Source organism: Notothenia rossii (assembly GCF_949606895.1).
Source record: "Notothenia rossii genome assembly, chromosome: 6".
Taxonomy (NCBI): domain Eukaryota; kingdom Metazoa; phylum Chordata; class Actinopteri; order Perciformes; family Nototheniidae; genus Notothenia; species Notothenia rossii.
In genome coordinates this window covers 78,680,682-78,693,714 of record NC_136909.1, presented here as the reverse complement: position 1 = coordinate 78,693,714, position 13,033 = coordinate 78,680,682, and the positions used below count along the sequence as shown (strand labels likewise).

The window sequence follows — 13,033 nt, the reverse complement described above, 5'->3', positions numbered from 1 at the left end:
AAGGAGAGTGATTTGTAAAATATCCAAAAAGAAAAATCTGCTTACAGTTCTGTTTCATATGGGTGTTGAGATGTATCCATAGATCTCTTCATGTTGCTCTCAAAGTGCACCAGATTGATGCTTTTAACTTCAATATTTAATAAAAAAATCTTCCCGGGGGAGCATGCCCCCGGACCCCCCTAGAGGAGGTTAGGTCCTCCCCCCACTTAAATCATGGATACTAAATACATTTGCACACATCTTGTGTCCATATCTTTCTGTTTTGGTGGTCATGCCACACCGTGCACATGCATGCGCGAGTCATGGTAAGATATCTGGATTAAGAGGTAGCTTTTTCTTTGCACAGCATGAAAGAAAGGCAAAATGAATGGGCTGTAATTTTAGTTTTTTTTAAGCAGAGGTTGAGTTCAATAATTTGTACGACCATCGGAGGATGTTGTAAACATTGAAAGGAAAAAGGTTCCCCACCCCTGCTGTAAATAATAATAAAAACCCTTGATTTATAACTTAACATCTCTGTCTCCTATTGATCTGAGTATATTATAAAGAACAGTTAATTGAAGCATTATAGCACAGGCCTTTGTCCAGTGGCGGCCGGCCCATAGGGGCGCTAGGGGCGCCGCCCCCCCCTATTCCCACATGTTTGTCATTAAAAATTAAAAATAAATAAAAATATATATTCAAAAAATATATATTTTTTATTTTTAAAGAACAAGGTAAATATTATATAGTTGATATCAGTCAAATATATAATCTACAATAAAATCTAGTTTAAAATTGTTTTACGATGTCTAAAGTTACTGATAAGTCACATGTTTCCTGCCTGGCCGCAGTGTGTATCATTACCCTCTCTTGTCCGGGCGGTAGAAAGGAGCCCTCAGCCAGAGCAGCTGCAACCAACAAGCTGACTGTTGCTATCTGTAAACTATGCCGCCGAAACATAATTTTAGCCAATCAGCGTCGTCAGATCTGATGCTCAAAGGGCGCCCTTTCAGCGCCCTGGCCTGTGTGTCTGTGAGTTGTTTCGACTCGTATCCAAGGTGACGCTACAGTAGGGGATGGCTGCGTCTGCAGGTGTAGACTCCGGTGCTAGTGGATCGCCGGAGCTGTAGATTAACATTTACATGCTTATTGTAGTTGTAAGGGCAATGCCTGTAGCACCATGGAGCATATGTGTGGGCTGGACCTGTATTTTACAGGAAAGGAGTGATCAGAGGGTCGAGTTGTTGATTCTTGTTCAGTTTTCATCTTCCTCACCCTCTCAGACTTTGAGTTGCGCGCGCTGCTAAAGAGACGCGCTACCATGGAAACCAAACAATGGTGTAGCTGTATTAAAGTCAGAGTGGAAACAGTCGTGGGTAAATCTGATTTTATTCGTATTTAGTCTCCTGATTTTAAATGCCCTAGTATTGTTTTGTCACCATTTCCATAGCCCCACCAAAAATATTTCCCACCAGCCGCCACTGCCTTTGTCAGATGGTTTATTACGCTGTTTCTTTCTGCTTCGAATAGTTCTCTCTTTTTTCACCATACCTGTGTTTGCATCACTGATATATATCAATGCCTTATGATGTGGATTTTTCTGACAGGATATGCAGACCTGCAATGGTAGTCTTTACTGTCGACATGTCAGTTTTATTTATGTGTATCTGGCCCAGTTAGCTTGCATTGGCTGTGTGATCTGTGTGTTAGAGAGCAGAAGAAAATGTTCCATCTAATCTGGAGAGTGTGATGCTTGTTTTCATATCATTTTCAACACCTCTGCAATATTTGCTAATGAATAGCATGTTTGAAGGTTGCATGCCTGGAGTTATTCATGTCTTGATTATGAAATGGTTATATTCAAATCCAGGTATTCAGTACAGTTTAATTGCCTTTAATGTGTGAGTTTTTCCTTATGTTCAGTTTCTATTTCTCTATTTAAAACTTTTCAAAACTCGACCAAAACTTTCTGTCTCTGCCTGTTCTGGTTCGAGAGTTTAAAACAGACGGATACATTTACAGCTGTAAAAGTAAAACTGCAGCCACTTTCTCCTGTTCACTAACATTAAGGTTTCTGTTTTATTCGTAACATTGAATAGACACACCAAAAAAACCTTGAAATTGGAAAGGACCTCAATCAAACTCAATCCTCACCATTCTAATACAAATCTAATTATAATGTTAAAGGGTCAGAATGATTGAGTGTATTGGTGATAGTGGCCATGTATTCGAATGTTCCCAGCGTCAGGTTGTCATTGAACATCATGTCTCACCTCTGTATGCTCTACACCAGGCATCCTCAAAGTCCGGACTCCGGTCCGGATCCGGACCGAACGACAACTGTCTCTGGACTCTGAGCGAAATTATACTTTTCATATGTATTATCTGTATTATCTGTGTTATTTTTGAGACAACGCAACGACTCAAAATTCTCCGCTGTGTACAAACAGCGCTCTATCTGTCTGTCTGTCTGTGTGTGTCTGTGTGTGTCTGTCAACGCATTGGTCCAATCACATTCAGCATCCCGTCAGCGTTTTTTCCCCCCCACCAACACTCTGCGAATCAGAGGCACAGTAGGGCGGGTCTTCGCGGAATGCGGGTGGGAAAAATGTGTGTTTAAAAAAAAAAAAGTCAGAGCGAGAGTTAACAGCTCATCTAGTTGCATCTGTACTGTAGCTAGCAGCCTAGTTTCACCTACCGGGGACCCCGGGGCGGCATGGGGTGGCAACTGCCACCCTAAAAATAGGCCTTGCCACCCCAGTTGGCAGCTTTGTTTTGAAAGAAAAGTTGTGGCTCATCGGACATTTATGAGAGAACGTCTCTAATGTCCGAGTGCAAGTGAATGCAGCACAAGACACACGTCTTGTAACGCACGTCAACCCATGGCGCGAGCGTTGAAATATGATTGGCGGCGATTTCATTTGAACGGTACGGCGCAAAACGAGAAGCATTCGGACCATAGACTGATTCGGACCTAAGTACTGAAGGAATGAGGTATTTGCGGTCTACAATGACAGAGAAGAGACTGTCAAGTTTGGCTGTACATTGAATCAATGGCTGTTCATTGAATCAAAACGCACTAAAGCTTTGGATCTTACTAATTTGGTGAGGCGTTTTGCTGAACAAAATGGTAATCGCGGCATTCAGCTGTAATAGACATGATGCTCTGCTCACGGGATGAGCATACAAAACTGTTAAGATGATGACCTTACGAGTTTTTTCTTTGTGGGGGTCTGCCCCCAAAAAACTGTTCTAAGTCCTGAGAAAGTCAAATAAGACGGTGTGTAAAACTACACTGCCCAGCCAAAAAAAAGTAACCACTTTTTTTTAACTAGGCCAGTAGGTAAGGACTTTCCACTGGATAATAACTGAAGTATAAAATAATGCATGACTGAAGTGATGGAGACCATGTTTGAAGGCAAACAAAAAGAGGAAATGACAGGTCAAATAAAGCAAATCCCCCTCTCAGATTCCACAGCAACCAGAAGAACATAAATACTGGCTGGTGATTTGATTAATCAGCTTTGTGATGGAATACAAAATGCACAGTGCATTTCCTTAGCTGTGGATGAGTCCACTGGCACCACTGACAATGCTCAGTTGCTGGTGTTTGTGAGTTTTTATGATGAGGCAAAGGGGGAGTTTGTTGAAGATGAGTTGGGACTGACGAACCTCAGTGGACACACAAGGGGGCAAGACACTTATAAAGCAATGATGGGAATGCTGAACGAAAGAGGGTGCGGCTGCCTTTATTCATAACTGCGCAGCTCTGCGACTCTGAGGGATCAAGCACAGACGCAATAACAATGAAAACTGCTGCACACAGATTATTTTTGTTTTTGCAACCTCGTGTTAAGAATCTTGTTGCAATTGTTTAAAATGTTGAATGACCGTAATCATCGGACCTTTGTCTTATTAAAAACATTTTTTTGGACCTTTAACATTTGTATTTGAGTACCCCTGCTCTACACAGCATACACTTTTTTTAAAATAGCATTTCTCTATCTTCCTATCAGAACTTGGGTCTGTGCACGGCTTCCCTGATGTACATTCTGAGTCGGGATCGTCTTAACATGGATCTGGACAGGGCCTGTCTGGAGCTTATGATCAAGCTGCTGGAGATAGACCAGGACTACTCGGCCCACCAGGATCAGCTCACTCCCAAGGAGGTGGAAAAGGTCAAGGAGAAGATCAGGAAGCTGTGTGAGACCGTGCATAACAAGCACCTCGACTTGGAAAACATCACGGTGGGTTGTCATTGAACAACAACATAAATATAACTAAAAAGCTTCACTGCTGGATGTACTTAGTCATAAACCACTTATCATGTTTTTAATGGTCTCTCTTCAACAAGCAACTTTTCATAAATACTTAAATGGCTTTATCAGAAATTATATTTTGAAAAGTTAAAGGCATTGGGATATATATTTTGTAAATCCTCTGGAGCAGAGAGAGGAGCTGTTGATTATTGTTATTGATTACAGCATCAGTGTTTCTTAGGGTTAAAAACACTGAACTCACAACTTAAAATGAAAGCGTTTAGTTTATTTAAAAAAAAGACGGTAGATATAAATTAGTTGCAATTTGGTGCTATTTATATTAAACAAAAAATTATAATTAAATAACAAATGATAAAAAACATATTTTTTTAAACACCTTGAATTTCAGGGGGGGCGCATGGCTCCGTTGGCGGGGCGCAGCGTCCCTCCAAGACAATGGTAGGGGGAAACACTGGAATATAACAAAGTGTTTCTGAAGTTAATTACCTACCCCGCCTTTGAATCTACTAAACACCTGTTTGCAAAGAATGGATGCTTGTAGATGTGCTATTCCTAGTTGTCCTTTGAACAGTTTTATTATGGAAGTTAATGTAAAGAAGGACGTGAATATCCCATGAATATTACTCTGTGGAACTGCAATCACAAATGAGTTGTTTCAATAAAAACACAAGTGGTTTTTAATTCCCCCAATATCTTGAAGTGATGACATTATTCAATGTTTTTCCTTTTTAACATCCATATCAGTCATCTTAAATTGTGGGTGTGGTCTTATAATATTATCAAAAATGTGAGTGTCAGATTTAAGGTCTCCCAAGTTCCAAAAGAGTTGTCCAGCTGCCAATTAAGTGAATGCACGGTTTGCAGATTTTACAAGTAGTTTTTTTTCCTGTTGTAGACGGGCCACCTTGCCATGGAAACTCTACTCTCTCTAACCTCCAAGAGAGCGGGGGATTGGTTCAAAGAAGAACTGAGACTTCTGGGAGGGTTGGACCATATTGTAGACAAAGGTAGGTGTGTGGGCAGCTTTGAAGTCTCTATACTTCTGTAACATTTCAAAAAGATTCCCTTCCCAATGTCAAGTACCAGACCTGCTGAGTATCATGTCCCTGTCAGGGTGTCTTAATAGTTCTGTTTTTGTGCGTGCCACAGTTAAGGAGTATGTGCAGAACCTGAGCCAAGAGGACGACAAGGAGAACCTGGTCGTATCGTTATGGGGAGCGGAGCGCTGTCTGAGAGTACTTGAAAGTGTAAGTACTGCTCTGTCAGGTTGGGATCGTCCTCTTCCCCCAAAGTCGCGCAAAAGTCATGCTAAAGGACAAAAGTAATTGAGTCCTGCGGAGTGGATGGTAACTTTTATTGTTACCTTTATGAAAGACGGAATGGTTTTTTTCAATGTCACATAAAATGTCACTGATCTGTGCCAAAAGAAAGTGTCTCTCCTCATTTTCTGCCCCTTAATGTACTTCCCCCTCCGTTGATTTCCTCTTTCGTTCTTCTGCCAACAGGTGACAGTGCAGAACCCAGAAAACCAGGCGTACTTGATTGCCTACAAAGAATCACAACTCATCGTCTCCTCCGCCAGGTGAGCACAGGATGCAGCTCGGAGCTATTATTGACTGGACACACACACATTCTGAGAACCTGACTGAAACAACAACAGTTCACTTTGTCTTTGTACTTCTGGTGCCACTAGTGTACCCTTCACACTAAACGCTGTCCTCAGGTGTGTTGTCTTCCATTTGGGTCTGTTACTCAAAAACATCTTGATCTAAAAGAACAATTAGTAAATCACAGACTTTTAAAGTGATGGACGATAACAGAATTAGCCGATTGCCATAACTGTTAGCGTCAGAGCCAGTTTAGATCTGATAAAGCTTGGTTTGCTATTCCTGTATTAGAGGACACGAAATGACATTCAGCGTTGTGCCGTACACAGAGAAACAGTTTTTAAATATTTTTCGTTTTTCCTCAAAATGTGTCTATTGACTCCCTTCTAGCTTTTTTCTCACCAGTATGTTTTTCTCCCTTTCACCAGAGCTTTGCGGTACTGTGAAGATATGATTCAGCGATACAGCAGGTCGTTAAATAACAGCTCTCTGTCGTTGTCGGGGGCAGCGCTGCCCCACTGCAGCTTCAGTAACGTTGGCAAGGCTGTGGAGGACTGCATGCGGGCCGTCATAGGAGTGCTGCTCAACCTCACCCACGATAATGGTATTCTGATTTACTACCAACTCATATTTGTTTGCCTTTCTTTCCTAATCTGGCATGTTTAGCCACTCAGAGCTGGGAAATGAGTCAGCACTATGGCTTATTGTTGCTGAGGTGGTGCATAACAATGAAGCACAGTTTATTGAATTAAACCGAAGTTTGATTGTGTGATATGAGAGTTTTTCAATATGGATTATATTCAGATATATGTGCTCATTTCCACTTAAACCCTATCACTCAGGTGCTTAGCAGGGTATTGACTATTATTAGCAGAGGTCAATAATGATGTTATTTTAATCTGCAGAGTGGGGCAGCACTAAGACTGGTGAGCAGGAACAGCTTACCGTAACTGCTTTGAATTGCGTCCTCCGAGTTCCACGCTTCATCCCCCAGGAGCAGCGGTTCGACGTGCGAGTTTTGGTAATGCTAATGGCCAGAACACCTAATTGCTCAACAGACACTCTACGTATACATGTGTCTTATGTGTTTCTTTGTGTTGTGTGTGTGTACCAGGGTCTGGGTCTACTTATCAACCTGGTGGAGTACAGCTCCAGAAACCGCCACTGCCTGGTGGACATGGAGTACCTAATGGACGACAGCTTTCTGGAAGACAGCGTGCTGCAGCCGGCTGACCCGACAGGAGCAGAGACAGCGAACGCACCGCCGCCCGCCGCTGCTGAGTCTCAGGGAGACGATCCTGTCAAGCCCAAGCCCTCCGGAGCTCTGGCTGCCCTGGTGCAGGTAGGATTTGTGAAAGGACTTATCAATGAATATTTTAACAGCGTTCTTTTTTGTCTTGGCTTCAGGTATATTTTTCATCATTTCTTTTGAAGTGAAAATGTGAGCAGAAAGTGTTAGTGAAGAACAGCCGTGAGAAAACAAATCTGTGTTGTTACTGTTGAAAGAAGACCTTGTATTGAATAAGCGGGTGAGACGGTGTTTCTCAGGGAGAACGGGGAAGCATTACTCTGATGCATGCATAATGAATATGGATGAGGCTATATTGCCTTATCATTTCAAATATCCCCTCTGTGCTACGTGCACGACCACACAACCGTCAGCTGAACCCCCTGAGTGTATTTTCAGTAAAAGTCCGATGTTGCATATCTTTAACAGCCTGAAGATAAGTGTAAATCGATGCATACTCATTTGTGGATTCGGATTTTCAAGATAAATGACATTTTATTAAACAGGTTGCTTTTATATTGACAGCTTTCCCCTGACTTGCTCTCCACATTAGCGCTTCATTCTGAAAGCCTGAAAGGAACCTCTGAGCGTAAAGTAGTGATTAACTTCAAAATGAGCTTTTACTGTCAACTGAGTTTTGGCAGTTGCTTTTTGACCGGCCACAAAGCAGTACCTTTGCTATCACGATTAACTGCTATCCCTTTATACCCTCTGAAATAATAAAGCTCTGCTGTTCCAATTAAAAAGTTTGTGTTTGGACTCACATCTGTTTATCTCTCTTTAAATCCTAGTTCTTACTTGAGAGGGAGCGCGCCGCCATCCTGGCTGAGGCCAAGACGGACGACCTCATCAGCGAGGCGCCAAAGCCGGCACTCGACAAAAGTGGAGAGTGGAAGGAGACGTCGGGGGAGATACAGTGGGTGGCAGCCGAACCCAACGACAACCAAACGGAGACGAACGAGGACGAGAAGAAAGAGGAGGAAGAGGAAGAGTTGGATCTGAATAAAGGTAGACGATGGAAGTTGTGTCTGTAAGAGGAGCTCTGTCTGGAGTTTTAATCAAGATAGAAATGTGGTTCATGTTGCAGTGATGATTGCTGTGTAGCGGCAACTTCATTACCTTTCTTGCTTCTCAACTAATTAAGGCTGAAGCAAGAGAAATCTTACATGTGAGAGATTGTCTTAGGTCCACGAATGGCAGTACAACAAAGGATTGCAAAGCCTTTATACAGGGTGTATACACACTGGGTCTGAAGGGATTAGTACACGTGTGTCAAACTCAAGGCCCGGGGGCCAAATCAGGCCCTTGGTGGATTTAATTTCGGCCCGCAGGATCATTTCTAAATACTATTAGAGCTGGCCCGCCGGCATATTGCACGCACACCTTCACTCCATCCTGAGGGTCTCCTCAGCTCAGAGCCTGAGCCCAAACATTGATGACCTTGCACCCAAGATGAGATGCCAAGTATCTGGCTTGAGCTAGCATCACAGAGCAGCACACTGAGTTTCCATGGATGTTTCCTTCTTGAGACCACAGGGCATGTTTGGTTCTTTCTTAGAGGGAAATAGTTTTTGTTGAAGCTGTTGTTACAAAAATGTAATCATAAGAAATGACTCTGGAAAAGCTGCAGATAGAGCCATAAGAAATGAATGCAACTGATTATTTAATGTTTAATGTTGTTTTTATAGGCAATAATTTAAGCTTTGTTGGTTCCAGGTTGAATATGTGCAATAAGTTCATTTCAATACGCTTTACAATAACAATTGAACCAGTCCGGCCCTCGACTAGTACCCCTTTTTATTTTGGCCCACTGTGTATTTGAGTTTGACACCCCTGAATTAGTACATGACTTACTGAAGGGCGAAACATTAAATCAATTGTGATTTTTCAAGCAAATTTCAGTTACCGAGTTTCTCAACGACCATTTCTACCATTTTCTTACATTGCAAAAAGCAAATAACGCATTGAGAAAGTAACTTATAATACAAACAATCACTAGTACCCACTGTACACCCACATTATTTATTTTACCATGTAGCTTCTCTGTTTTAAATAAATTGTGCAAACACAACTGACCCAGTGTGTCTTTAAAGCAGCTCATGTACTTTGCTGTTCACATGGTTGATTCACAGGTTGAGAAATGCAAACCTGCTTTCTTTCTGCTGTTCCATCGAGCCAAACGGCACAGTAAAAACTGCCCTATTGACTATTTTAATCCCCGAACGTGTCACAGTGCAGCCTGTTGAGGAGCTGGGAAGTGAATTATCGCTGCAAAGTTGCTCTCACAGCAATGTTTCCAGCCAACATTTATTTTCAGCAGTTCTTACCATCATAGGTTGAAACCTTCAGAAAGACGAAGTGTATGTATCCATGAAATGTGAATCTTTTTCTATCTCCACTGTGTCTGCTGTAGCTCTGCAGCACTCAGGCAAACATATGGAGGACAGCATTGTTGCCTCCTACACCGCCCTGCTGCTGGGCTGCCTCTGCCAGGGAAGCCAGGTGAGACACACACACACACACACACACACACACACACACACACACACACACACACACAGAGTTTATGATTTAAGATTTATTTCCCCTCTCAAAGATATTTATGTCGTTGCTCACCCACCTTTTTGCCCCTCTCAGATAAATTTGACTACTGTGAGACAGCATCTACCTAAAGGGGACTTCTCCATCATGACAGAAATGCTGAAGAAGTTCTTGAGCTTCATGAACCTCACTGTGAGTATGACTGTAAAGACTGACCTTCTGTCATCACCAATGCTTTCCTCATTACAATGACTGGCACTTGTTAGAATTAAATTATGGTATAGAGCTATAGGGACACGTTGAATACATTCTCCTTCCTAAAAAATTAGCAATCATTTTCATCAACATCAGTATTTTCTGTATTCATCTCAAAGTGTAAATGCAATCAAAGCTCCAGGCAAATTGTACTGAAGTCACACAAGCCGCTTTAATTAGACTTATTGATGGAAAATCACACTTTGTGCCCTCTATTAAGTAAACAGTTTTGACGCACAACTGCAATTCTCAATCTCATTTTTTTGGCACCTTTTATTCGGTTCAGAAAATACTAAAGGAAGCTTCTATTCTGTTTATTTCATTAACCCTGAGATGTAGTTGTGAATAATGTCTGGAATGGCTGTAAAAACCAATAAAATATAAAAAGATCTCGTGATTGTCTTCAAAAAGATCTCATTAGCTTCTTAGCCAGTCTAAAAGCACTTGCAAAGCACTTAGCCTCTGTGCAAGTAATGTGTCATTATCACACACGACAAATAAATTGTTATCAATTAATTCCTGTGTATCCAGGCAGCCTGATTCAAGTAGTGATACGGAGGATAATTTAAAAATAAGTCCAGCCTTATTATTAAACTGGACAGATGTGCGTTTTGCAGCAGCTTTGAAAGTGACTCATCCCGTCAGAGCTGAAGACTGGAACCATCTGTTTCATAAATATCCCCTTTTAATGAACAGAAGCTCAAACATCCTCCAAAATGTTTGCCGTCTGTTTCTAAAGACTGAACAAGTACAGTGGTATGTTTCCTCAAACTCTATCTTTCTCATTCTGTTTGCTCTCAGTGTGCGATGGGCACCACGGGACAGAAGTCCATCACCCGGGTCATCGAATACCTGGAGCACTGTTAACAGACAGCCAGACCAGGACCTCACACTCTGCACATTAAAGGGACCCCGGGCTCTTCTGGTGCCCCGTCCCCGACAGGAGCCACAGGGGTGGGGGGGGTGGGGGTCATCGAAGACTCAGCAGCGTTCCTTTGACTTCACCAGATCAACAAATGCTGCGCTCACTCTGAATTGCTACCGATGAATGCGTGAACTCACAAAAAGTTTCCCTTTCTCTGGAGCACAGCCCGAACCAAAGCCCTGCTAGCTGACAGACATCACATTTCTTCAGTTCCACATTTGATTAGTCAGGAGATTCATCCTCAGGTTCCTGGGAATCAGGCAGAGGCTAACGTGTCATAATAATCCGTGGAATCATCTTATATGATAATGGACTCACTGACGTGTTCTTGAAACATCTTTAAGAGGTTTAACGGTCTGATGGTCCGCAGCCTGGTCTCATTCCCGGTCACTTAGCCCGAGTGTAAACCTCTGAATGAAATGTTATGGATCATTACATTTTAATCTCATCCACATCGAAGCCAAGTATGAAATCATTGATAAGCATGAAACACAATAATTTTCATGGATGTTAGAATGACGTCTCTATGTAAACTCGTGTGGAATGATTTTGGACGCTTTCACCCGTTAAGCTTAATGTTTGCAGTTGGCTTGAATGTTGAAGGGAAGCAGAGTTTTTTTTAAATCTTTGATTTGTATGTTTTAATTGTGCCCGTTAATTTTGTAAAACGGTGCGGGTTAGCAAGTTGCGTAGGCGCAATGTTATGCGCGTATCTTATATGTTTTTAGACTTGTTTTTAAGTTTTTCTTCAGGGCATTTTTTCCTCACCCAACTCATGAATGACTTTTAAAGGACTGCGCAAAATGCTGGCTTTGATAGGGTGTCCTTTATTTGAAAAATAAAGGCCCTTGGAAATTACACGCTTTTATGAATTTAAATGTTCATTCTTACAAATAATTAATTTGGTCCTATTTTACTTTGTTTTGCTTATTTAAATTCAAATAAAATCAAGAGTTTGTAATAACAATATGCATTGAAGCTCACAGGTATAACAGATGTGATGAATTACTCAAACATGTGATGGTTGTGCTTCTTTTTTTAATTTGAAATGAAGTTATTTTTTTCTTTTTAAATGTATTTAATTTAATGCTTTCTCCTCCTGTTTGTAAATGCAATGTTTTTACCTAGTGAGATGCCATTTGTGTCTAAAGTTTCCCATCCTGTTTCATTAAGATATATCCCATATGACACAGCTCAGTGGCTGGACAAAGAATATGCGGAACAGTTACTTTTTTCGCTCATGTTAATTGGCATTGGGGATTTACTGATGGTGCCACATTTCTGTATGTCCAGCCACATGTAGCTTCATGTTTTAGTCTACACAACATTCATTAAGCTCCCATTAATTTATTATTTTGGTGTCATTGTATTTGTACACATTAATCTTCAAAGGCCTCTGTCTTGTACTGCTCACATGTACGATCACTGATTTGAATGACAGCCATACCTGTAAAAGCAGATTAGTTGTATCTAGTTTGTGGGCGGCAGTGAACAACTGTGTTTACTGCGTCTGATTACTTTGCAAAATTCTGGTCTGAATGGAATTTTAGATTGTAAATACTCCTGTACATAGCGGTTAATGGACATTTAAAAATGCTTAGACTACTTTTTTCCCTGAAGCTGATATTTTTATTTTATACAATATTTCTGGGTTGTCATTTGGAAAAACAAAAATCGCAGGAAGTGGAGAAAAAAAAAGTTTGTACTCGTTTCAAGGACACTGTCTTTGGTTACAATGTAAATAATTGTATCTGAAAAAGAAAAAAAAGTTGCTACTTTCAATACACTCCCTGTGTTTCCTTCCTTGAGCGGTTTAACAACAGGAATGCATTATCTCATTTCCTGACTCGATTTGTCGACTGTTGTGAGGGAAAACACTTTACCAAACAGAAGCGGTGTTTAGTTTCCTTTTGGTATTATTGCATGTGGCCGCCACTGAAAGCTTACATTTGTATTCCAGCTCGGCTGTTACTTCAACGCTTTAAGTGAGAGAGTGTGTGTGGTGAAGGGTGTCTCTCTCTGTGTGTCCGTGCGTAACCTCGGTTTGTTTCTGGTCCCTGACAAATTGGCTGGGATGGAGTGAGAGTCCAAAGCGTGGTCGGTATACTTAACAGCCCTCAGCGGGGACAGTTTGTGGACGCAGACCCTCAGTTTG

The 13,033-nt window shown here is 41.5% G+C and overlaps 1 protein-coding gene across 1 annotated transcript in view; it reads left to right on the top strand.

Moving 5' to 3' along the window:
* The window catches only part of wapla (WAPL cohesin release factor a), a 16,911-nt gene extending 4,247 nt beyond the window's left edge, over positions 1 to 12,664 (top strand). Inside the window, exons 6-16 of the mRNA XM_079689965.1 lie at positions 3,977 to 4,229; positions 5,158 to 5,269; positions 5,412 to 5,509; positions 5,768 to 5,844; positions 6,298 to 6,473; positions 6,775 to 6,890; positions 6,984 to 7,211; positions 7,949 to 8,165; positions 9,571 to 9,659; positions 9,795 to 9,890; positions 10,755 to 12,664. Of these exons, the coding sequence (XP_079546091.1) occupies positions 3,977 to 4,229; positions 5,158 to 5,269; positions 5,412 to 5,509; positions 5,768 to 5,844; positions 6,298 to 6,473; positions 6,775 to 6,890; positions 6,984 to 7,211; positions 7,949 to 8,165; positions 9,571 to 9,659; positions 9,795 to 9,890; positions 10,755 to 10,820 (1,528 nt within the window). The 3' untranslated portion in view covers positions 10,821 to 12,664. The remainder of the gene's footprint in view (positions 1 to 3,976; positions 4,230 to 5,157; positions 5,270 to 5,411; positions 5,510 to 5,767; positions 5,845 to 6,297; positions 6,474 to 6,774; positions 6,891 to 6,983; positions 7,212 to 7,948; positions 8,166 to 9,570; positions 9,660 to 9,794; positions 9,891 to 10,754) is intronic.
* The last annotated feature ends 369 nt before the right edge of the window (positions 12,665 to 13,033 follow it).